The sequence below is a fragment of the Pleurodeles waltl genome, chromosome 9 (genome assembly GCF_031143425.1).
Source record: "Pleurodeles waltl isolate 20211129_DDA chromosome 9, aPleWal1.hap1.20221129, whole genome shotgun sequence".
NCBI lineage: Eukaryota > Metazoa > Chordata > Amphibia > Caudata > Salamandridae > Pleurodeles > Pleurodeles waltl.
In genome coordinates, this window is record NC_090448.1 from 473297787 (window position 1) to 473324994 (window position 27208).

At 44.6% G+C, this 27208-nt stretch overlaps 1 protein-coding gene across 2 annotated transcripts in view; it reads right to left on the reverse strand.

Moving 5' to 3' along the window:
* The window catches only part of RCOR1 (REST corepressor 1), a 666190-nt gene that overhangs the window by 468666 nt on the left and 170316 nt on the right, over nucleotides 1–27208 (reverse strand). For both annotated transcript variants that reach the window (XM_069207302.1, XM_069207303.1), the window contains exon 7: nucleotides 5038–5116. In XM_069207302.1, coding sequence (XP_069063403.1) covers nucleotides 5038–5116 — 79 coding nt within the window. The remainder of the gene's footprint in view (nucleotides 1–5037; nucleotides 5117–27208) is intronic.

Here is a 27208-nt window from a genome sequence, read left to right on the forward strand (position 1 = left end):
GGGAGCAACGAGGTTGAATTTGGCTCAGTGGGTCCTGATTGTCAGAACTTGGGGCAGGAGAGGTATCAACGTAAAGGAGCCCAGGATTCTAATTTATGCGGAAAGCACCGCTAAGCAAGTGAGGTCTTGGAAACTTCAATGTGACAAGAAAAATCTCTTGGCAGTCCAGACACGTCCAGATACACAAAGCTTCCTGGTCCCACCCTGCCCTGCTTGTTACAATACTACTTGGCGGACAAGTGCATGAGCACTTGCATCAGCTGCTCTTTGATGAAGTACACAAAAAGTGAACAGAATGCTTGAATTAATCTCAATCACTGATTAAAACTTAGGCTGCATCCCAGTCCAACGTTATTTTGCACATCATGCCACCTCAGTTATACCCAGTCATATGCATATCAGTCTTGACCCTGCTCCAATGGGAACAGTCCAGCCCGAACTGCCAGGGCAGGTCCCCCTACACCGCAGCACACCATACCTAGGACTGATTTTGCCCCGATTATGGCTCATCAGCCACTTATACCTTGATTTCAGTGACAGAGTACTCAGAACCCACAACTGGTCGTACTCCTACCAAAAACAGGTGGCACGGTCTGCAAAATAACAATGAACTGAGATAATTACCAGCGACAAAGATAACAATAAATACCAAAGTTTTTCTCCTGGACTTGTTGATAAAATCCAATCTTTTGCTATGTGGATGCTTACTTATCAACCTAAAAACAACAGATATAACTTGGATATCAAAAGTAGCCTGTTGTGATCCAAGCACAAAGTTTAGAATGTCAATTATTTAATAAAATACACAAAATACTATTGACATTTTTAAATATAATTCATCATCGATTTGAATAGATTCATCATCCAAAACCTCTAGTCCAAAAATAAAATAAAATAACAAATGTATACAATCAAAGTTCTAAAAAAAGGTTATTGTGTTGATGCAGCGTTTTGGTGGCTTCTTCACAAACAACGGTTTGTGTTCCTGTTGGACCCTGACTTCGATGAGAAACACTGGACAACATATTGTCAGCATGCAGCACGTTTGTCGGTTTGTAAACCAGCAGATATAAGCTGTGTGAACCGCGCCAAATAGAAAAATAATTGAAAATGCCGCTTTCAGGAGAAATGTATTTCCTGCTAGTGGCTTCATTGCTCAGGGCAGCAAAGGACCGGTAGACTTGCTGAAGTTGGTTTACCCACGTGAAACTTAAGCTGCGTGTTTTAAAATTACAAAGCCTTAAACACAAGTTTTGTTCTCTCATTGAGAAAGAAACAGACTGTTCGTATTATTGTGGGTGAAGGACAATAAAAGCACGGCACCATCAATATGCATGATATCAAATCCTCAAACGTATTAATGGTTTTAGTTTAGTTACTGGTCCTGAAGAAGATGGGATAAAGGTCAAGAAGTCACAGACATGCAGAGTCAACACAACCTTTTTTGTACTTTGTATACTGTTTGTCAGTTTTGGGCTAAACATTTTGGGAGATGTATCTAGTCCAAAGGATGGTGAATTATATTAACAAATATCAATAGTATGTTATGTGTGTTCTATTAAATATTTCTAATATTGTGGTTGGAGCATAACTGGTTTACTTTTGATAGCAAAGTTAAATCTGTTGTTCTTAGGTTGATAATTAAGCAGCCACAAAGCAAAAGATTGGATTTTAACACGTCCAGGAGAGAAACTTTAGTATTGGTTTGGCTGAACCCTATCCCTTGTGCCTTTGCAAAAGGAAGTCATTCTCTAAATTGTGGATGAGATTTAAATCAAGCATTCCAGCCATCACGTTTTTGTATACTTTGGGTCTTCCTTTGATGGAGGACAGGAAGGCTTTCAACACCAAACAGACGGCCATCAGCTCCATAAGGTTGACATGGAGTCAGGCCTCAGCTGAAGACCAGGGTCCTGCTGCTCCACCTCTACCATCCAGTCACCAGGGTAGAAGCAGGTAAGACCTCAGCCTGGGTGAGCATCTTGAACTTGACCTTTTTTAGAAAGGCACTGAAAGGGCAAAGGTTTAATATGGGAAGGAAGCTCCTGAATTTTTCGGCACAAGGAAGTAGCGAGACCAACAAACAAACAACTTCTGGTGCCGGAACCCTTGCTCTCGTTCCTTTGGCCAAAAGGACCTGCACTTCCTGCTGTAAGAGGGACAGATGGCCCTCAGTTGGTCATTCTGAGGATGGTGGCAAGTGTGGCGGGGTTTTGACAAATAGTAAAACGTAACCCTTCTGTATAATTTGCAGGGCCAACCTTCCAAAGTTATCTTCTACCACACTGCCAGAAAGTGTCTGATCCTCCCGCCAACAGGGTGGCTTTGCACAGACAAGGGCAAGCTAAGGAGGCTGTTGTGGTTGGCATGAGGGAGCAGAAATGCCAAAGCAGTGCACTATGGCCCTGCTATGTTTAAAGCGCTCCAGGGGCCAGTCAGCTTTATCTCCCAAAAAAATCAGGAACCATATGGCATGTCCATAAGACTGGCCTGAACGTCATGTGAAAAACCGGCTGAACAAATCCACACGTTTGAATGACCACACTAGTGTCAACAGCTCTTCCAATGGAGTCACAGTGTCCATTCCACTGCGGATAGTTAAGTTTGATGCAGCACAAATATCTTAACAGGCCTGAAAAACAATGGCCTGGGCTCCTTCCCGAATCATGGGCAAAACTTGGGACATGAAGTACCACAAGCCAGGAGATTAACAGGCTAGTATGTAGCTGGTGTTCACGGAACAACGAGCCAAACTTGTATAGAGAAAATGCCCATACCTAAGGTTTCTATCCTTTTCGATTCTCTGTCAGTGGTAGTACAGTTTGGGTTTAGTGTGCTGGTTGAAGCTTTCACCACAACCCTTTCCGGAGTGGTGTTGAGTGAGGAGTACAGGGTCACCTGTTGCAGGCTGATGGCATCTGAGATGCACAGCTGGGCTCGAACACAGTTTGGTCCAGGTGGGTGGGATGGGGAGTAAACTAGGTCAGTGTCTGAAGAGGAGGCCAAACCACTGGCACTCCGGAGATCCTCATATCAGTTTTCCTCAGAGTACAGCTGGGCAACCTAATCTCCAGCGTAACAGTCCTTATGGTCTGAATCTGTGCCAAAGAGGTTATGAAGAACTTGTGATCTAAAGGTAGGGAGAGGCACTGTGTCGAGTCAGAGGGTTGGTAAAAGGGTTGTGGCTCAGAAAGAGGAGCACGCGGCCTAAACCAAGGTTAGTGTGGCACCATCTGACAGCACTGGGGGTTGGCTGTCCTTGTTTCAAGTCAACGCCGCCAGCCTCAGAGGATCAAATTTCACACTGGGTTGTGATACCAGGGATGGAAGCAGTACCAAAGCAGGTTCAAAGTCCTGAGCAGATCCAGAGGTCCCAACTGGTACCAAGGGTGAACCTTCCGGTAGAAGTACAATTTAGTGTCAATGAGATAAGGAACAGCTCCGGATCAGTGTCTGCTGATGTGGAAAGAAAGGAACTGTTTGAGACCAACTCACATGGTTGGCACCTACACAAGCCTGCATGCGTCACATCTGGTGCAGATGAAGTCAACATGAAGCCACCGGCACCACCTCCTCGAACACATGTGTACTGTTGAGAAGAATTCCAGACCCAGTCTGATGCCTGGTGAAGTATTCAAAAGGTGAGGGATCTGCAGTTAGAAGTCTATAAGGTACAAGTCGTATCAGAATATACTTTCCATTCTTATCTTGCAGAACATTGGTTTTAAGTTAAGTGACAAGAAGACTACAAGTCTGATCTGGATTGCTAAATAGATGGCAAAGACTGGACCAACGTGTGCATCAAGTTCAATATTCATCCAAGTGTAATCAGGTAAAGAAATAAACGTATACAATCTTATGTAGATATTATGTCCCTAATATGATGAACTGGAAGAGGCTGCAGAGGGAAGAAGATTATTATGCATGCATGCTGTAGCTGGAGAAAAAAAGCTTTACTGTGGGTTGATTATTTGTAAACATTGTTCTTTTGAGAGACCCTGAACCATTTTTGTTGCTGTGGTTACTATCACAAAGGTCTTACCCTATAGGCTTTGTCACTTGGGTGGTCATTTTTTAGTTCCTCCTAGCGTTTAAACCTAGCATATAAGCCATTATAAGCAGCTTGCAAAATAAATTTAAAAAAACAAACAAATAAATAATAATTTGTTAGTTGGTTAGACAACACCTTGAAAGATTTATTAAAACATGGACTGCAACTAATTCAAAGCATTTGGCTGGGATCAGAAACCCCAGTGCCCAAAGAAACTAATTTTTCCCTCTCACTGACTATACAAATGTACTTAACTCTGCTCGGGGCTGCACACTTGAGGGCAGACTGGTAACTATCAAAGGAAAGGGTGGGATGTTAGGGACGGGACTGGTTTTAGGAATTATGTTCATTGTAAACCATAAATTAATAATCACAAAAAACTAAAATCAACACAAGTACAAAGTGTTCTAAAGCCAAAGAGGTAAGCCTCAAATCTCATGAAAGGACTGGTTTTCACTGAATTATTTTACCAATAGCGTCATTACCTACACAACATGGAAACTGTTACTGAGAAAGAGAAAAAAGCAAGCCTCCATCCTGACAAATAAAAAAAAAGTTTTTAATGATGAGCAGGCCTCTGTTTTCAATATTATACAAGAAAACATGTACACGAACCCCAGGGAAGTTACGGGGGATGGTACGTGAAACCAAAATACCTAAAAGGGAATAGAGCAAAGTTACACTCTGACTTAACAGGTGGGTGGCATTTTCAATACAGCACTAAAAGAAATACCAAGATAGGAGCAAAGGGTTTCAAAGATCTTGCGTGCTGCACCTGGAATTTTAGCTAACTGGCTCACTATACAATAGTCAACTTTATAATCAACACAGAAGATTTCATCTTAGGAAGACATTTACGGAGTGTGTAAAAATACTATTTTAAAAGAGAAATATAAACATGTTTATTTAGGAAGTTCATGAAAAAATATCAGATTTGCTACAATACAAATGCATCAGCAATAACTGAGAAAAGAGTAGTAAAATACCTCCTTTTTAGACTCCTTGTTTTGTTCAATCTCATTATCTACAGCATTAGTTCCATTAGCTTCGTCCATTTCTTCATCACTGGAAAGCAAAAACAAGTTTTAAAACAGTGATTTTACAATACTACATTCAAAGCAGAGGTAGTTTTAGTCAAAGCGTTTAAAATCGTTTGGCTCACTTGGACCTCTTTTTTGGACTGAATACCAATTTCAATATGTTAGGTAAATAAATGAGTAGATGACTAAGTAGCAGCTTTACAAATATCCCCAAATGGGATATTACCAGGAATGACAATAGCAGTGCCTATTTTATGAGTAGACTGGGCTTGTGCAGTGCCTGTGAGCTGCCTATGCACACCAGTATAGTGCACATTTAAATGTGTTTTACTATCCATTTAGCTATGCCATCTTTGGCAATGAACCGTCCAGAATGTGCAGGTCCAAAGGATATAAATGGTTGCATTGTCTTTGACAGGGGCCTAATTCTGTAAGCGTCGTCAACCCCGCATAATGCTTGAACTTTGATGGCTGGTTAATGTGAAAAGGAGATACCACACCTTTGGTAGATAGCGTGAATGTGTTAGTAGGATTAACTTATCTATGTGCATGCAGTTACTTACACTCTGCAAAAATATGTGACTAACTAGAACGGCTTCCTTCCAAGTTAGTACTTCAAGTGAGTACGAGTGGCTCAAACTGTGAACCAACAATTCTAAAAAAAAAAAAACAGAGATCCCAAGATGGTACTGTGAGAACTCCAGTTGAAATTACCCTTCCGAACCCCTCCCCGAAGGTTTGACTAGATGAATTTTCCAAAATTAGGTAACTGAATCTCTTGCAAGTTAGTGTCTGCAGCCGACAAACGAAAATTAATGGAGGTGTATGCTAAGCTGGCATCTTTAATGAAATAAAGACAGATGACCATGTCTGATGGGTCAGCATTGTGTGGAAGAATGCCGACAGTGATGTCCAAAACATTTTAATTTAGCTGTATAGCAGTATTAGTTGTACTGTTGTGAGTTTCATTAAGAATATTTTTAGACTGTTGGTAAAATAAGGAGCCAAACCACTAGCTTTCCAAAATCACTAGCATGCCAAAATGTGCTACCAATGCAGCAAGGGAAAATTTAGCATAGATTTATTATCCAGACATACAATCCCTCCAACTGTGAGCTTAAATTGCAGCTATTTGGACCTTTTACACTGTGGTGCACCATATTTGCCTGGTTCATGTTGGTGGATACTCTGTCCCATCCTATTATCCTGACTACTTAGGAGACGGCTGCACACAGTGGAAAAGAATAAGCATGGCCAGAAAATGATGTTCCATCCATTTCCTGTTTTTCTTTCTCCTCCTCTCTCCTCCTCTTTTTCCTAATTCCTCACACTGTCTGCTGCAATAAAATAACACTAAGCATAGGCGTAGGCATTTTTTTGGACTGCTGTGAACAAGTCAATATCTGGGGGTTGATTTCCCATCCATTTTTGAATGCTGAGCAGGTTGACAAAGTGGTCGTCAGTGCCTAGAAGGTGATAGGCCCAGAGATGAATATGGAGTTTGTTATCCCAGGGTCGCATCCGCTGAGCAATCGGAGACCAGGCTAGAGAGTATTCCTCCCTGCTTGCAAACACAGTACTTAGTTGTCATGTTGTCTATTTTAACAACTATGTTTTCTCTTGCAAGTGTGCTTGGAAAAACAAGCAAAAGAAACGCTGCTGAGATTCAACACACTGATATGAAGATATTCAGCTGAGCTCCACGTCCCCTAAAATGTGAGGTGGGCTGAGCTCCACATCCCCTAAAATGTGAGGTGAGCAAGATGTGCATTACCTGAAGTGAGGAATCTACTGTCCGAGTTATGACAGGTTTGGGCCTCCACAAAGTGCCCCCTTACCATTGTGTATGTTCTACCACAGGAGACTGTGCTTAACCTGAACTAACACTAGATCTTCCCAATCCCTAGATGCCTATGCATTTAGTAATGCAATACACTCCTGTAACAGCTGCATTTGTAGGCACGCACTGAAACCACTTTATAAGACAGCCTTTGCAAAAGACCAGGGACAATGGAAAAACATCTTGCACCACACCTTCGTACTGCACTTTAGTCTCCAAAAAATGGATTGGTGTTTTTAAGATCAAGTGGAGAGTCTTCATAAAACAATTCGATTCCAGTCTATAGTGAGCTCACAGAGATTATTATTCCTTGGTTTATCGGGTATTCACCTCTTTAGGTGATATTTACTTTCTTGAAGCCATCATGTCAACAATGTCATTACCATTTTCACTGTGTGAGAATGTAACGTCTGGAAAACTGGAATCAGTCTGTGAAATATCTCTACGCTCCTCCTTTTGCAGGGGAGTCTAGAGCCAACAAAGTGTTGAGCACTACTTCCTAACAGTTTTAGATTTGCACAAGTTGCTGATAGGATTTTTGTTTTTGGAACAGATGTGATCCGAAGCCAGTGAAGTCCTTGAATAGTATGTATGGGCAGTACATTGCTGAGATAAGTCCCCCTTTACCAGTCAGTTTTCTAAATAATGGTAGACCTCTTCTAGCAAGAGAGTGTTATATTCTCTGTAGACTGTGTGCTTTTGTGGGGGTACTTTTGAGGGCAAGTGCATGAACTCAATTGAGTAGGCCTGCAGTACTACAAACGACACATCTGTCAATCATCAATGCACTTCAGTCTTGAGAGTAATCCTCCTCCACCTCCACCCCGAGCAGATGACCTGGGAGAATGAGTAATGAGTCACTGTTTGGAGGCTGCAGAAGATCCACGTATGCAGAAGCCTCTGACAATACCCTTGCTCTTTCCATAAAAATCTCCTCTATGAAATGCTCGGTGCAGATTGGCTTGAGATTGCTTGCTTTGTGCTGTGGAGGACTGCTTACACTGCTTTCTGTTTTTGGGCATGCCATGAGATGTAGGATGTCTGCGCTGAACGGAGTGAGGTTGTTGCAGTACACCAATGGATTTAGCAGTGACTACCTTTATTTTATCTAGTGCGTAATCTACATTACAGACAAACAGGTGAGACCATTGAAAGTCAAGTCCAACAAGCACTATTTGGGGAAATATAGATAGCCATGCATGATGGCACAGAAAGAAGCTGGTACTATTTGGTGGGCACACTGTCAGCTGCGTCTAACACGCAGCAGATGCCAGCATTGGAAATGTTCTTTCAGTTACAATCTTGTCTCTCTTTTTGTACTTTTCTGGGAGGTGGTGAAGTTGTTCAAACTCTTCCCTACTAGAGGAGGCAATGCACCAGGTGAAACCACTCGCTGTCACACTCTTACCTGCTCTGTGTAGCAGTTTACACTCCTTATCTAGACGAGGAAATTGTGTGGCACCCTGGTTAACCATCCTCTTGAGCTAAATGGATGACCATGGAATTTGGCATGACATGACCCCCAATATAAAAGATAGTTTGGAGATGCAGGTTTTATTTTCTTTCAACTCTAGAAGTTACAAAGCATGCTTGAGCAGGGCTTTTAAAACAATCTGTTGCAATTGTAAGACTGTTTTAAGCATGGGTGAATGCTGAACAGGTCTTTGTGTTTTATGGTAAAACCACGTTGTGTAGCTGACCTCTAGATTATGACACAGGAGTATGTTTCTTCCGCGGGAGACGACCTAATACTGTTGTAATGTCTCCCTGTTGTGGGACTCTAGTAAAATATTTTAAAGTAGCTTTCGTTTTGAGGATATGAGGAAACAGCACCTGAGTGAGCCTCTCCATGCACCTCCGGACCATCACCCCACTTCAGGAATTCCGAATGGCCCTCAAGACCTGGCTTATCAAATAAGCCTATAGGACCTGCAAGCACCTGGATACCCTATTGGGTGATTACCTGCACTTTATAAATCCTGATTGATTGAGAGTGAGCCTTTGGTGAAGGCATTTTGAGGCTTTCAATGTCCTGAAGTATTTTTTGTGTTTGAACCTTCTCGTGGGTCGAAGTATCCTTTCATGGACATTCAAGTGACGAAGTAAAGGCTTACAGCAAGTCTGACTGGACCAGGTTGTATGTGGTGCTTCTTTGGAGCACTCTCCTTGGGTGGTGTTGAACAAGTTACTTACTTTTGGGATTGTCTTTTCGATAGCTACTCTCACTGCAGATTCCTCAACTTTAGATCTGGAAGATTTAAAACCGCATTGTTAATACGTGCCAGTAGGTGCTCTATTTTGACTGAGTGACATACAAGTATCAACCCTGCTCACTGAGAAGCGTTTCATTTTGAATTCTGTCTGCACCCTTGGAGCCCAACAATAATAAGAGGTACCAGTGAGCAGATCTCTTATTTGGGACCTTTTCAGATGGGAAAGAAACCATTTCCCAGAATGGGGAGAGGGTAGTTAATAATCTGCAGTTAGCTACAGTGTTCAGCAGAAAGAGCGTAACTAAAGGTAAGTAACTAGTTCTTCTGATGGATACTTCTAACTGCAGATTCCTCACCTTTAGAGTAGATACCAAAGCAGTACCTCCCATGAAGGTGGGTCTGTGGAATGCTCACACCAAAAGGTCCTGCAGAACAGAATGAGCAAAATGCCCTGTTCTTCCCTTCAGGCCTAGTTGTCAAGGCAGCAGTGCTTTATGAATAAGATCTAATGCCAGATGTCGACGGCAGCACAGTGGTAGCAGCACTGGCCCAGGTGGAATGGGCCCTCAACCCCTTGGGAAGCTGTTTCTTGGCAAGTGCATTTCTGATCTTGTTGCAGAGGACTACCAACCTTGCCAAAGTCCTTCTCAGCACCTACTTGCCTTTCTTTACCCCCACAGAACCCAGCAAAGCACTGAGCAAACAGATGGTCTTGGTGCTTAAAGCTCTTTTAGGGTCCATCGGTTGTAGTCCCTCCTCTTTCAAGTAGTGAGGCAGAGCAAAGAATGTGTAAGTGATGGATTGCCCAAAGCGAAAAGCAGAGACAGCTTTAAGCAAAAGGACTATCTTAGTCCTCAGCACCACTTTGTCTAGCAAAAAGGCTGTGTAAGGTGGATGCACAGAGAGCTGAAGACATAGTGGACACCTGTGAATTGGTTTGAATTGCACACACGGGAAAGTGACAATCAAATTTGAAATCTCACTGTGGCATCACAACTGGTTTGGTGTGTGTGTGTGTGTGTGTGGGGGGGGGGGGGGGGGGTAGAGGAGGGGGCGGAGGCTTCAATAAATGAGTCCACTTAGAACCCTCCTCACGACCAGTGATTTGAACAAGGACGGCTGGTCCGGTAAATGCAAGAAGGCCAAAAGGGCTGCTAAATCTTCAACGGTGCCCCCTGCAAGTTCTTGCAGGACTACAGCTAAAATAAATAAGACATCTGGCAGGTTTACCTGTAGTAGGTCAATAATTTTAGTGCCACACAAGGCTACCAACTTGTCCCAGAGCTCAACATAAACAGAGTTTGTAGAGGGAGGCCTGGCAGCAAGACTGAGTGGAAGATCAAATTCAATCAACTTCTGTCACTGAAGACTCACTTGGAAGTATACATTCTGCAGGTTTGGGTACAGGACCCAGTCAACAGTAATTTGTGATCCTCCAGACACCACTGTCTGAGTTTATTCGCTAGGAGGTTTATGACCGGGGAAATGCCCTGGTGCTCCAGCCATGGAGTGTCTCCTGCTCACTGGTGGGCAGAAAGAGAGCTTAGACCAGGTGCCCATAAGAATGTCAGTCAGGGCTTCTTCAAGTGGAACGAGGATTCTGATGAAGCCTGTCCCAGTTGCAAAACCTCTGTTAAGACATTGGTTTTGACTTTCACTGTAGACACTTGTAAACCTAATAACTGTTTTGCATGTCTTGTTGCTATGACAAAGGAGGTTGGGGTCCAGAGAGAGAGAGACTACCCAGTGTCTGTGGAAGTGGCCAACCTACTGGCCTCCAGTAAGTCCATGAACAAATGAATGGTCATCATAGTGTTTGGGAAAATACAACCCTTCATCTCCACAGCCATCCCCAAAGGCTGGTCGTCTCTGATCAGAGCCTGAAAAGAAAAGCTGGAGCGTTGGTGTGTAACTCAGAGACAAACGCATGGGTTTGTTGGAGTAGGATTCAACTGGGACATTGTGCGTTGGTACGGATTAGGGACGAGACATCAGTTGGGGCTCAGGTGGATTCAGCTCAAACTCGGCTCAGGCTATAGGAACAGTCTCATTCTCCAGTGCCACTGGTGTTGGCATCAATGTCACAGGTGTTGCCATGGATTCTGGTGCCAGAAAAGAAGTCCAGTCTGGCATTAGAGCAGAACCTGAGGTAAGTTCTAAATTCACAGAAGACAGCACCCCCCCAACCCCCCTCCCCCATGTATAACCCAACTGGAGGCCTCTGCAGATCCTTGGGGCCCAAAGGCATGCCAGAAGAGTCTCTCTAAAGGCTTCAAACTGTTGCAACATCATCGATGTACCTGAAAACTCTTGGTGCATCTGGATCAGCTACTTGGCGGGGAGGGGTGAGACCACAAGGCACCCCTACGTCTTTGCGACTTCTCAAGCTGAGAGTGGCTGGACAGGGGCGAAACAAGCATGGCATCGTGTGCTTTCCGCTTCAACTTACTGGATGAATTTGTCTGCAAAGAAAACTAGTCACTGTTATGGCCTCCACGCCCATGAAGAGGGACTTCTGAGGCTTCTTTCGGTGTTCGGCGAGATAGCCATGCTTTACGTTCCCAAATCATTTTCAGGTTCACAAGGGTGCATTCCTCACAGGACTTAACGAGCCGCGTACCGACCACCAAACACCAATGCACACCTCGTGATGTTTTGTCAGACATTTGTTTGCGATATTCTAAAGGTGATGAATCTAGAATCAAAAGTATCCATCAAAACGTATAACCTGAGGTAGAGTCTCAGAGCCTCTGTGTTTGTTTTAGGGACAGCACATTAACATGATCAGACCAACTTTTGTCCCAGAATTGTGCTTCTTCCCGGTTTATTAACCCAGAAGTACTTTAAATATCCCTGTTGGCATGAATATATTTCAGGGCACCTGCAACTATCTTTCCTCAACTTTCAACACCCTGACTGTAAGCTGACCTACAACGATAATGAATTGTCTGTTTACATTTAAAATGCATACAACTTGTGTCATCTTTATCTTCATGAAGGTATGGATTGAGACACTATACCTATCAGCTTATGCCAACTTTGAGTGAAGTTGAATACAAAATTGAAATGGCTCATTTCCGTTCCTAAACCCCTGAGGAATCATTCTCATAAGACTTGAAAGGCAACAAACAAGAATGGACTGTCAACAGGTCATTGAACATTGGTTCAAAACTTCTTTGCATCTGGTGTGTTACCAAAGTCATGGACATTTTTCAGTACCGTCCTGTACTGATAACAGTACATAAAATTCAAAGTTTTCAACTGCAACACAGTTTTCAAGAGGGAGAGCACAGAACTTTAGCTACAAATCTAATGGCAGAAATAAATCTAAGCAGGAGTCTAGAGTACTCCCGGTGTTTCGGCTACATGATCATAAGTCACTCACCTAGGCACCAATAGATATGACAGTCATCACTATAACCATATAGCACCAATCCTGGTGCACCGATACCAGTCTATTTTTCCATAATCGTAGAAGCAAAGAGGAAGCAAAATATCAATTTTGAGGCAGTGCAGGACAGCAAACTAAACTTGAAACCTTACTGCTGTTGACCCGTCACTATCCTTCAGAAGGAGTCGCCGGGAAAAGGGAGAAATCTGCAGGTCGATAGAGTATCCGGCACAAAGATAATTATTAAAGGTACATAACTGTCACTTTGGACATATATTTCTGCCTGTAGATTCCTTACCTGCTGAATAGATTTTCAAAGTAGTGCCTCCTCCAAGGCAATGGATCTGAAGGGATGGTCATTCATGGAAACGCTAGCACACCAAGTACGGTTAAAAAGCCATTTCTCCTCACCTCTGAATTTAAGCAATAATGCTTTGGGAAAATGTGGCGAGATGCCCATGTCTTCGTATGGTAGATTTTAGTCACAAGGTCACCTCTGCAAGTGCAGAGGTTGAAGACTTTGTTCTCATGAAATATGCACCGATTCCAACCGGTTGTTCCTTTTTTGGCAAAGGGTTAGCAAAGTTTGATGCACAAGATGATCCAGATCAAGAAAGATCACTCCTGGACTGCCTTACACTTCTTGCATCCCATTCAAAGTGCTACACGTCAGACAGGATTTCCTTTGTGTCCTCCAAGGGTCCTGCTGGGGTAATCTTGCCTTGTGCTTGGTAGGATGGGCTGGAGAGTAAACAGTAAGAAAGATGACATATTGCCCCACATCGAAAGGAAAGTCACCTTGCTTTGAAAGACCAGCTGCCCAGAAAGAAACGTGCAGGATAAATGTTCAGTGGCTGCAACCCAATGAAGTGCATCGCCAAGGTGACGGGCATAAGAAAAACAGTCTTGAAGATAAACAGTCGTAACTCTAAGAATGAGGGGGCTCAAAAGCAGCATTTGAGGACAAAACAAGATATCACATTTGGGCATCACAACAAGTGTCCCTGGATATATCCTGGTGGCAACTGGAAGCTCAGTCATCAAGCATGTGGGCTAGAGGTCCTGAAGGATGAAATGCAGCATCTATCCCTGTTAAAAGCAGAAGAGATCTGGCTTGTGAGCTCAAATGAATGGTGGTGGTGGGAGGGAGGCGGGGGGATTGGAACACACACACACACACAGGGGTCACAGGAAACCAGCATATCTAACCCTTCTCAATCAGTCTGATTTGCCCCACAGGCAAAGATGGTCGTAACCACGGGCAGTCAACAAAGTGATGCTGACTGAGACAGTCAGCCACGGTGTTTAGCGCTGGCCCAATGAGGTTCGCAAGGGATTCTGGGTAAAACAACCTGGTGAGAGCCAAACTAGTCGCCCCACCCTGGATTCCCCATGATATCTAGTTTTCAAAATGTACAGGTTTGCTAGGTTTCCCTAGGTGCCAGCTGAGGTAGGGCCCAAAAACCACAACTACCCAACTTTGCAAAAAATGGGTCAGTTTTGCAAGGAAAAATTTGATGGATCCATGTTGTGTTTTGGGTTGTTTCCTGTCGCGGGCACTAGGCCTACCCACACAAGGGAAGTACCATTTTCATCAGGAGACTTACCGGAACACGGAATAGTAGAGCAAGTGTCATTACCAATTGTGTTTCTCTTCATCTGCGCCTTCCAAATGTAAGCCAGTGTGTAGGAAAGAAGTCATTTTGAGAAATGCCATCTTATTCACATGCTAGTATGGGTAACCCCAAATTCAGAGATGTGCAAATAACCACTGCTTCTAAACTCCATATCTTGTACCCATTTTGGAAATACATAGGTTTCTTTGATGACCTATTTTTCACTCTCTATATTTAACCAAATGAATTACTGAATACCCGATACACCAAACATTTGCAAGATGGAGCTCAGTTATTGGCTCTGGGCAATTAGGGTTCTTAGTGAACCAACAAGCCCTATATATTCCGGAACTAGAAGGGTCCAGCAGATGTAAAAGTAGATTGCTTCTGGAAATCTGCCATAGTTAGAAGAAGCTACAGATGAAAACAGACAAAAACGGCTGTTTTTTTTTTTCAACTCAATTTCAATATTTCTTTTTTTATTTCAACTGCTACTTTCTTTGGAAAAACACAAATGACCACTTTCTGAATTTAGAATGTTGTCTTCTTTTCAGACATGTATAGCTTTCTGGGATCCACCATTGGTTTAACACTCATTTCTACCACTAACTGGAAGGAGGTTGAAAGTACAAAAATAGGAAAGATCGGCTATGTCCCAGTAAAATGCCAAACATGTGCTGGCAAATTTGGCCATGAAGCTGGAGGCTCTAAGGAACAGCTGCAGAACCTGTTCCTCCCACTGTGAGAGGAGGTCTCCCTTGAGAGGAAGAGGAGGGAACAGGCAGAGCAGATCAGGCTACCACAACCTCCGCAGCCAGTTTGCCGCAATCAGATCATTTGTGCAGTGTACTGTAGCAGCTTCCTCAGAACCAGAGGAATCAGAGTGATGGGAGGAACATCTTAGTGGAGATTGAGACTTAGATCATATGCAAAGCATCTCCCGCAGCATCTTGCATCTAAAACTGCAGGGCATAGAACTGCAGGCAGTGCTTGTTCTCATGAGTTGCAAGGAGATCCACCAGAGGAATGCCCAGGGGGCTAAAATGGGTTGGATCACATCTGGTTGAAGATGTCTATTGGGGTCAGCAAGATGGCTAAGAATGTGATAGTCAGCTGACACATTCAGGGAGCACATCAAATGGCTCACAACCAATCAGATACCATGAGCCTGATTCCCAAGAACATAATCTCAGAGTCTTCCAACACAGGGGACACAAGCCCAAGCCACCACGGTTGAAAGTCTACCACATATTGGTTGTGCTTTCACTTGGAAATAAAATGACAACAGGAGGAGGCGAGGGAATGCCTTAAGGGTCATGTAGATCGCACACAGCTTGAGACAAAAAAAAAAAACAAAAAAAAAACAAAAAAAACTTTTGATCGCCAGAGCTACAGTGTATGAGACATCAACAAGATGCACGAGGACAGAAGCATAATCAATTTCTCAAAACCTACTGGGAAGGCCTTCAAGGAGAAAGTGTCTAGAGCTCTACTGAAGGACGGCAGGATGTGTGTTTTGGGATGGTTAATGAAAAATCCCAGGTCAAAGAGTAAAGGGATCTTGGCTTCCAGGTGTTCCAATACAAGCCTGTCTTCAGAAGCCAATTGTCGAGGTACACAGATCTCAGACCTACAAAGATGCTCCGCAGCCACCAACCTCACACCTATGTGAAGACTTGACACAAAGATGCTAACTCAAATGGTAGGACTTCAAACTATTAGAAGGTGGAACTCGCAATAAAGGGCAGGTATCTCCTGTATGACTGCAGTCTTGTTATGTGAAAATATCCATCCTGCAAATTGAGCAACACCATTCAGTCTTCCAGCTCCAGAGTCAAGACAACCTGCTGTAGAGGTAGAATTTTGATGCGACCAAGAAACTATTTATTTAAACAAGCATTTGCAATGCAACGGGTCTTGCATCATGACGAGTTAGAGCTATTAAAGTTGTAATCTCCTAACCTGACTTTTCTCGCCACATTAGATGAAAAAAGAAAAGAAAAAAACTAGCACGATCGCACTGCAAAATAAAGAGAAAAAGTAGTCCAGAAACCATACAGAAAACATGGAGCGTATGTTTCCAGTAGTTTTCCGGTGCTCTCAAGGAGGGCTTGACACCAGAAAAGGCATGCCGTATGCATGCCTTTCATGAATGAAAACAAGCAGATTTGATAAGGCAAGCCCACAAACCAATGAAAGTGACTGACGTAACATTGGAGTGGTTAAAATCCCCCTAAAGGGAGATTAGAAGGACGGAGCGCTTAGCACTCGCCCCTAAAAAGTATTAGGAGCTACAAACATTCAAGAAATAGTAGCAGCCAAAACTCTGGAACCAAAATCTAACAATTCCACAATTTCTGCACCTCATCTATAATGAAAGGCAAATGTAGACAGTCTAGCCTTATTGGATGCCTTACAAATGCCAAAAACAGAAGCCCCACCAGTTTCAGCCCATGAAGCTCCCATTCCCTGAGCAGAACTTCCCTGAACTCCACCTGGCAAACATACTTTTCTTTGAATCATATACAATGGAGATCAGTGACCTAATTCATCAACTCAAATTTGGAGTTGCTTTTTTGAATCAAAAAAAGATTACATTGACAAATACATTTTCACTTTGTCTAAAAGTCTTGTGACCTGGACTAATTCAAATGATCATGCATAATTAATGAAAACCATTACATGTCCGTTAAAATGTACCATACCAAATAAGTCATTTTAAACTGAACCGAACAATAATAACGACACACTATCAGGATCAGTCAGGGTTAGCTAAACACAGCAATAAAAGTATTCAAAATAAATATTAAAAGTCCAGAGGAGCCAGCTTTGATAAATTTAGCTTGAGAAGGACATGAATCTTTATACCCGTTAAGGCAGTAAAGTGCTTATTGCACTTGCAATCTTCGTGCATTAATGTGCCTGCTGTGCTGCTGTCATAATACATACAAATAAGCATGTGCTCTTTTATACGGACACTAGGCTAAAGTGGAGTTATTCACTGCCTTGCCCATTAAAATTCTATTTCCCAGTAGCCTCTCCCAACATGCTAAAAAAGCATCATACATACTCAAACCGCAGATGGCTTATCCTTACAAGGAATAACATCTTAGTCAATGTTTCTGAGGTAGAAGTTTGCTGTGTGGGTACATCAGAATGCAGAGCGCTTAAAACACTATGCCAAAAAAGTTATGATGTGTGTGGGACAAAAAAGAAAAATTTGTGCAAAAGTCTTATAAAACGTAAGGTCCTATGCCAGGAGCAGATCGTAAGTGCAATGTGTAATTTATAAACTAATGTACATTCTTTATTGCAAATCGTCACAAATATTTACCACAAAAGATCAAATTTATGTCACTAGTTAAAGCAAAAACACTTAGTTCGTTAAAATAAACGTACTGCATAGAACCATTGTAAATTAAAAACCTATGCTAAAATTAAGAGACTTCTAGGTAACAGCAGCAATGCCCGAATCAATAAAATGCAATGTAGTACAGAACAATCATACGCCTCGAAGATTCACAATTAACCCTTCAATTAAGAGACCCATACTAGGATTAGCTGCTTTTGCAGCAGTGACCACAAGGGACATTCTCCAAGGTGCAACGTGGAGCAGAGCACAATGTAGTACAAAAGAGTAATTTCACGAAAATTCACAATTCACCCCTTAAGGGCCCTGTGCTAAAATTGATTGCTTTTGGGACGAAAACAGCCAGGCACAATCTCTAAAGTGTAACCTGGAGCAAATCACAATTTGCAGTAGTAACAGCAATGGCCGAACACTAAGGTGCAATGTGTGAAAAAAACAATTTTCACACTTCTTCACAATTCGCCTTAAAGTTTAAAAAGTCCCAATACTAACAACGGCTGCTTCTGGGACAATGACGACAAAGATTTGTCTCTAAAGAGCAATATCAGACCATGGATTATGTTACACAGGAGATCACAGTTTGCAGTAGGAGCAACCATTTGACTTGCAGTAGCCCTGCAGGTGGGCTGGGTGTTGCGCCCATTTAGGAGGCCATCACTGCGAGTGGCAAGATCCAATCTGAAGAGACCTCAGAGCAGGACATATAAGTTTCTGTCTAAGGTGGGTAACTGCCAGGTAGATGTACAAGAAATCACCTTTTTTGGCATGGCTAGCCCCTACTCTGCCAGGTATCTGACCTAATTTTGACTGAAAGTGCACTAGGTTCCTGCTAACAAGGTCCTGAGTGCCAGATCTCTTTTCGACAAACTGCAGTCTTTCTCCAATTGGCAAAATCTTTAGCACCCCCTTTATGTACCTAGTAAATGGTGCGTCTGGTACCTACAGGCTGGGGTACTAAAGATGGTCTCCAAGGGCTGCAGCACGAATTGTGCCACCCTAAGGTACCACTCACCAAGCATAACAGACTGCCATTGCAGGCTGCGTGTCTGTGTAGACAAAAGTGAAAACACAACATGGCACACAGCCTGTGTGCCATGTCCCCTAACACTGCATGTAATATCTGTAAGTCAACCCTCTAACAGGCTTTACACCCCCAAGGCAGGTTGCATTACATTACATGTGAGGGCATATCTGCACGAACAGATGTCACTGCTATGTCTGTCAATTCCCAGACATAGCAAGTGACCAGGGAAGCCATTTAAAATCCATGTGATGGACACTGGTCACAGTTCCCCAGCTACATGATGGCATCACTGATGATAGGGATGTTCGGTATCAAACACCTCGTATTGGTCAACCCTCAGTGATGCCCGTGTCAGATTTACCAATACATGCACCCAGAGGGTATCTTAGAGGTGCCCCCTGAAAACCTACCAACTACTAGCGTGTTGAATGACTGGTCCTGACCAGTTCAGCCACCTTAGCCACGTTTCTGACCCCCTGAGGTGAGAACTAGTGCTCTTGGAGGCCAGAGATAAAAGCCTGCATTGGGCGGGGGTGTTGACACCTCTTCCAGGCAGGATGGACATTTCAGGGCTGGAAACTTCAAAGACCTAGCCACCTTTGTAATGCGACCCAGGTCTCTCCAGATGGAGGAGATCACCAACCCCCCTGTCCTGACCCCACTTCTTGGAGGCAAGACAGGTGGAAAATTAGTCTGATTGTGAGGCCTGCCCACTTAATGCCAGTCCCACTGCTAAGGTGGACGAGAAGAAGTGGGCACCACTTTTTAAATTCCTCCATCTGGTTTTGGGTGTAATTAGACCTCTAGGGTGAGGGTTTTGCTCACTTCCCAACAGAAGTGGTCATAAAGAGGCTGTAGTCACCCTAAAGGTGGGCAACCCATTGGCTGCCACCTGGCACTCCCGGTAACATCCCTAAATTGAGTATTTAGGTGGCACACCTGAACCTAAGAACTGAGATCTAGATGACCTAAGACACTTAAGGACAAAGAAGAGACACCTACGGGAGAAGCAGCTGACCTGGTACCCACCCTGCCGACCTGTCTGTAACCCTCAACAGACTCTACCCCAAAAGACGCCTCATCCTTCAGCTGACCCTACAGAAACCTGAGAGGACTGCCTTCCTTCAACAAAGACTCAAGTCTCCCATGAGCAGCGGACCTGCTCACCACCAACTCTAAAGAAAAGACTCTGCAGCCTCTGGAACTGCAAAGACCAGACAGCTGAAGTCACCACTGCACCAGTCATCGCTGAGTGGAAGTGGAGCTCTGGTGCCAACAAGGTTCCCCAGCTCCCCAGGGTCCAAGTCCACAGTGGTCTCACCTCTCCTGGACTCCCGAAAGTCGCCTGCAACCTCTGCCCCCTGTCCCGCAGCCACTGTGGTGAGAGAAAACCAACACCTAAACCAACCCCTGCACCAATCACCTACGGCCTGACCTGAAGTGAGTCCCTGGTGTCAACAATGTCTCCCAGCTCTCCTGAACATAGAGTCCACTGTGGTTTCATCCCTCCCGGACTGCACGACGATGCCTGCAGACTCAGACCACAGGACATCCTCAACCACGTGTGCTCCCTAAAACTAACCCCAAAGGACATCCATCGCCCCTGTGCCTTGGAGAAGAGGATCAAAGGATAAATTACTTACCTGTAAATCCTAGTTCTCTTCCAGGGGTATCCTCATCAAAGTCATAAACATTGAATATTTTCGCCTTTGTGCGGGGACCCCGGAGCATATATAAAATACACACATATAAAGTATGAAATATGCACAAAAAATATATATAGCATTTTTAGTAGACAAATATTCATACTAAACTCATATAAACATGTGTAAAACAGCAATGCAGGCTATAATCATAAACAGGCTAAAATGCTTTATTTCTATGGAGTTTTTTAAAAAAAAAATGTTTTTTTAATTCTTTACAAAATTACAATAAGAGAAAAAATATATCAACCAAAGCCCCAAAACTGGGCCTAGGGAAATAAGCAGTAGTAATCATCAGAGAAAAAGAGAAAAAACTACATTGAAAAACAATGGAGCATTCTTAGCCAATAGGCTGCATGCAGGTTAACACAGGAGAACCATAAAAACTTTGGCACCGTGTCTTTAAGACCCTGAGCACCTCCAGTATCCCACCATGCCTCAGGGGTGAAGGAGAGGTGACAGTTGGTTCACAGTTAGGTCAGTACTTTTTTTACGGTGACAATCTGTGTAGCCGATTCAAAAGATAGTCTGTCCTGCACTTCTAGGAGACGTGCGTCCGGGGAGGAGGGTGGGTTGTTTATGACTTTCATGAGGATAACCCTGGAAGAACTAGGATTTACAGGTAAGTAACTTATCCTTCTCTTCCAGGGGATCCTCATCAATAGTCATAAACATTGAATAGATTAGCAAGCCCATCCCTTGACTCTGCGGACTGTCTAATAGAAGTGCAGGAATAGATATACATCATGCAAACAAATTTCTCAGAGAGGCCTGCCCAACTTGGGCGTCTGCTCTTGCATCTGAGTCCAAACAGTAATGTCTAGTAAATGTATGTACAGACTTCCATGTAGCAGCCTTACAGATTTCAGAGATTGGAACATTATTAAGGAGGGCAGCAGTAGCCGCCTTTCCTCTAGTGGAATGCGCTTTAGGTCTAGCAAGTAGTTGTTAGCCAACTGGTATGCATTAACAATACAAGAAACTATCCATCTTGATATGGTTCGTTTAGATGCTGCCTCTCCTGTTCTCAAATGACCATAATTTACAAACAAGTGGTTGGAATGTCTAATCAGCTTAGTTTTATCCAAATAAAATTTAAGCACTCTTTTCAGATCTATGGAGTGCAACGCTTTCTCCGCCGGAGTCTCCGGATTGGGGAAAAAAGTTGGTAGAGAAATAGTCTGATTGATGTGGAATTCTGACACCACCTTCGGAAGGAATGATGGGTGAGTTTGCAGAACTACTCTATTGTCGTGGAAGACTGTGTACGGTTCTTTGGAGGACAAAGCCTGAATTTCACTGACCCTCCTTACAGAAGTAATGGCTACCAAAAAAGCAGTCTTCCACATAAGGTGTTGCAAAGAGGCTTTGTGTATAGGTTCGAAAGGAGGGCCCATAAGTTTTGATAGTACTATGTTCAGCTCCCATGGAGGGGAGGGCTTCCGAATGGGCGTAAAAACTTTTTTCAAACCTTCTAAGAAATCCTTGACTACTGGTTTCGTAAAGAAGGATTCCTGAGAAGGTGATTTACGATAAGCTGTAATGGCAGATAAATGTACCTTAATAGATGATACCTGTAGACCGGATTTTGCTAAATGGAGTAAGTACGACAGTATGACCTCCTCCTGAGCCCGTATCGGATTCTGACCTTGCTGACAGCACCATATGTAGAACCTCTTCCACTTGAACGCGTAAGAACGCTGCGTGGAAGGTCGTCAAGACTCCTTTAAGATGTTCATGCACTCCTGCGAGAGCCCTAAGTGCCCATACTGCAAGAATTCAGGAGCCATGCTGTCAAGCTCAGAGAGGGTAGGTTGGGGTGCAGTACCCTGCCCTCCATCCTACTCAGAAGATCCGGTCTGCACGGCAGCCTCCTGTGAGGTTGTTCCGATAGGTTGAGGAGATCTGTGTACCAGAACTGACGGGGCCATTGCGGATCTATGAGAATCATTCTGGTGCTGGATCTGTAAAGTTTGTTGATCACTGCCGGTATGAGGGGGATCGGTGGAAAAGCGTAGAGAAATATCCCTGACCAGTCGAACAGGGCATTCCCTCCAGATCCCGGACGGTAGAACCTGGACACGAAGTCTGGGCATTTTCTGTTTACCTCGTCTGCGAAGAGATCCAATTGAGGCCGACCCCATTGAGCCCCATTGAGCGAAGATGTCTTCGACGACTTCGTCATTCAGGACCCAATCGTGGGCGTCCTCTAGGTGTCTGCTCAGGAAATCTGCTTCCACGTTTTGTTGACCCGGTAGGTGAACCGCTGTAAGTGACATTTCTCTCGCTAGGAGCCAATGCCAGATTGTTTGGGACTCCCGAGATAGGGGTAGGGATCTCATTCCCCCTTGTCTGTTCAAATAATACATTGTGGTTGTATTGTCCGTTTGTATTAGGAGAGATTTCCCCTGAATCGATGGAGCAAAAGTCTTGAGAGCCAGGTGGACCGCTCTGAGCTCCAGCAGATTGATGTGGTACTTCCTTTCGTTGTCGGACCAGAGGCCCTGAGCTTGAAAAGGACCTAGATGAGCCCCCCATCCCTGAAGAGACGCATCCGTTACCAGAGTGTCAGATGGAATTACCTGGTGAAATGGAGCTCCTACTTCTGTGCATCCACCATTGTAATGACTGACGTGCTGCTATCGGCAGCCGCACTCTGTCCTCCCAGCGACCTGTCCTTTGGTTCCAGTTGTTTTCCAACGCCTCTTGGAGGGGCCTCATATGTAGCCTGGCATTCGGGACAATGAAAATGCATGATGCCATGGATCCCAGCAGAGATGTCACCTGACGGGCCGTAGGTGCGTCGGAGTTTAACAGGTCTTGACACTTTATTGATAATAGTCGTTCCGCCGAACGATACTCTTTGGAGCTCTGTGTCTAGTATTGCTCCCAGGTAGTGGAGGTTCTGCGTTGGAATCAAGGTGGACTTTTGGTAGTTGACTTGAAGACCTAGAGACTCGAAAACCTTGAGCACAATGTCCTGATGGGTTCTCGCCTGCTCCGGAGAGGAGGCTTTCAGTAGCCAGTCGTCTAGCTATGGGTAAATGAACATTTATTTTTTTCGTAGATGTGCTGCTACCACTGCCACGCATTTCGAGAAAACGCGGGGGGCAGATTTCAGGCCGAATCGTAGCACCCTGAAATGATAGTGCTGTGAGGCTATCTGGAAGCGTAGGAATTTCCGATGCTTGGGAACTATTGGGATGTAGCGGAGGGAAAATCTGGTGAAGAGCTAGCATCCTGAACTTTTGCTTTTTTATGTACTTGTTCAGTAGCCGTAAGTCCAGAATTGGTCTGGAAACACCCTCTCAGCCTTTTTTCGCTACCAGAAAATAATGGGAGTAAACCCCCTTCCCTCTGTGCGCGAGTGGAACCTTTTCTATTGCCTTCTTTCGTAAAAGGGCGAGAGCCTCTTTGCGCAATAGGCTGACATGAGACGCATTGCATTTGGCTGGTGGCAAGTGCAGTGGAGGTTGCCGGAAAAGAAGAGAGTAGCCATTCTCGACAATGTTGAGCACCCATTTGTCTTTTGTTATAGCCCGCCACTCGTGAATAAAGTCTGTGATACTTCCCCCCACCGGAGTGGTGCACAGCGTTAAGGGAAGCGAGTTCTCATTGTTTGGCCGGTGCTTTGGGTGTGGACTGTTGTGGTCTACTTGACCCTCGTTCCCTCGTGGCCTTGCGAGACTGAAAAAGCGGGCGTCCTTGCCTCTGCTGTGGCCTCTGGGACCAGTGAGGGGTTTGAACCCTCTGCTGGAAAGGGCGCCTGTCATAAGGCCTATACCTTCGCCTGAAGTCCTTCTTCCTCTCCAGGCCTACTGCCCTCATGGTGTCCACTTCTGTCTTCATGCGCGCCATTTCTTCGTCCGTATGGGTACCAAACAGCGAGTTCCCATTGAACGGAAGATTTAGGATCCGCTGTTGTGCTTCCTGTTTTAGTCCAGTCAGTCTCAACCAGGAAGACCTTCTTGCACAAATCCCATGTGCGTACCCATGTGCAGCTAAGTCGGCCCCATCTCCCGCTGCGCTGATGACCTGGTTGGAGACCAGACATCCCTCTTGAAGGATCTCTTGGAAGTCCTGCCTGTCCTCTCTAGGTAATTTTTCTGTGAACCTGTTCAGAGAGTCCCACAGTGAACGGTCATATCTGCCTAGGAGTGCAGACGCGCTGGAGACCTTCATCAAAGATGCCGCCGTGCCGCACATTTTTCTCCCCAGAGAGTCTAGATGTCTGCTCTCCTTGTACGGTGGAACCGTGGAGGATGATGCCACTGAGTGAGTTTTTCGGGCTGCGGCCAATATGAATGAGTCAGGCGGCAGATCCGTTCTGAGGAATAAAGGATCTTGTTCAGGCGCTTTATATTTTTTCAAAATCCTAGCAGGAGCCGATTTGAGGGTGGCTGGCGCTAAAAAGGTGTCCATGGTTGGTTGCAACATACCAGGCACCAGCGGCAATAGCTTTTTCGAAACCGCTTTATGCTGTAGAGTCTCAAAAATGACAGATGAGGAGGTTGATGGTTCTGGAACCTCTATGTTTAGTTTCTGTGCGCCCCTGATAAGCACCTCATTAAAAGTAGTGATGTCGTCCACCGGTGAAACCCTAGCTGGTGGAGAATCTGTTAAGGTGGGGGAGTATCGTCTGACGGATGACCCTGACGATGACCAAGAGGGCGACCTTCTGTGTCTTGATCGTGACCTACATCGTCGCTGGGAACGTGACCTGCTGCGAGATGCTGTAGCAGAGCGCCCAGGCCTCGTGGTCGGCTGGCGAGAAGCAGAATGAGCCCGTCCTGCCCGCGCTGTCGGTGATGGTGTTCTCGGGAGAGAGGCAGTAGGAGAGTACATCCTCGAATACTGCGAATCGGGGGAGGCCGTTGGTCTATTGAGGCTCTCCAACCATCTTGGTGACAGATTGATGGGTGAGACATGCCCCGACGATGCCGCTCTCGACAGAGATGAACCACTTCTTATGGAGACCACTGGAGATGGAGTGGTCTTATCTGCTGGCGGAAGTCGATGCTCTGCTCCCTGCAAGACAGGTAAAACCTGTGCCGACGTCGACAGCTGTAATGACGTCGAAGGGAGCGCCGCCGGTTGTTCCTGTCTCGACGTTGAGTGTCTCGACGTCGAACGGCGATCTCTGGACCGCGACCTGCTCACCGTCGTATGCCTCGACGTCGAGCGGTGGGCAGCCGATGGCGGATGTCCTTGCTCTCGCCGTTGGGGCGATTTCGATGTCGTCTTTCTTGACGTCGCAGGGTGCGAGGCCTTCGGCGGCGAATGGGCACGCCGGTGATGGCTCTACGTCGATCAGCGGGTTGCCGTCGACAGAGATCTACCCCTGCGGTGGCCATGTTCCCTTGACGCCGTATCCCTCGACTTCGGTCGGGTCGCCGTCGACCTATGGCGGTGAGATGGTGGCAGCTACGACGTCGACCTGGAACAAACAGGTATCTTCCTACCTGCTGACGTCGATCTAGCCTGTCTCTCCTGAGAGTGGTTTGTGGGCTGCCTGGGAAGCGAAGAGGATGATGTTTTCTGCCTCTCGTGAAGCCCATGAAGCCTGACCTTCTCCCTGTCCTTCAGAGTCCTCTTTGACATGTTCTTGCAGTGTTTGCAATTGCCAGGGCAGTGACTCTGAGGCAAGCACACAATGCAGAGAGTGTGTGGATCTGACTGGGCCTTCTTCCCACAGGAAGGGCATTTCACAAAAAGTGAAGGCATTTTTCAGTCAGGAAAAAACTTCCAGACTCAGTCAATGATGTTAGATGTCGAGTAAAGTAGGAAAAAACGCTTTTGTAAAGTATTTTTCTAAGAAAAACTCAGAAAAACAGAGCTCAATGCTCCAGGATCCTCTCAGAAGAAGCCGGAAAAAAGAACTGACCTAACTGTGAACCAACTGTCACCTCTCCTTCACCCCTGAGGCATGGTGGGATACTGGAGGTGCTCAGGGTCTTAAAGGCACGGTGCCAAAGTTTTTAAGGTTCTCCTGTGTTAACCTGCATGCAGCCTATTGGCTAAGAATGCTCCATTGTTTTTCAATGTCGTTTTTTCTCTTTTTCTCTGATGATTACTACTGCTTATTTCCCTAGGCCCAGTTTTGGGGCTTTGGTTGATATATTTTTTCTCTTATTGTAATTTTGTAAAGAATTTTAAAAAAAAAAACTCCATAGAAATAAATCATTTTAGCCTGTTTATGATTATAGCCTGCATTGCTGTTTTACACATGTATATATGAGTTTAGTATGAAAATTTGTCTACTAAAAATGCTATATATATTTTTCGTGCATATTTCATACTTTATGTGTGTGTATTTTATATATGCTCTGGGGTCCCCGCACAAAGGCGGGAATATTCAATGTTTATGACTATTGATGAGGATCCCCTGGAAGAGAAGGTGCACAAACGTCCCTGAGCACCCCACATTTGTTACCTTCCAGTTGGTTTTCCCCCACTGGCTTCCTGGGAGAACCTGCAGCCTATTTCCACAAAGACCAATCCCCATTGAAATACACTGGGCACCCAACACCGTACTACACCTCTCCACCCAACCGCCCAAGTGCTGCCTGGAGTGACCTGTTGGTGTGGTTGTGACCCTTGCTCAATAATTACCAGAAGTCTGAGATTGGTCTCGTAAGTCATGGCGAAGTACCTGTTTGCTGACTTTGTCTTCCTCCCATAGGTTAACACTGAGGAACTCAAAAATTGTCCCTTTTTGCAAGTGAAATGTATTTATGCTTAAAAACGTGCTTACCTTGTAATGAAGTTCTTCGTTTCAAAATAAATATAAAAAGAAGAGTTACTTTTCTAAATTGGTCTCGGAGTTTTCTTTGTGTGTGTGTCTCATTCACTGCCTCTGTGAGCACAAGTGCTTAACACTACCCTCTGATAAGTCTAACTGCTCACCCACACTACCATAAAATAGAGCGTTAGTTATATATACTTTTGCCTCTGCAGTTC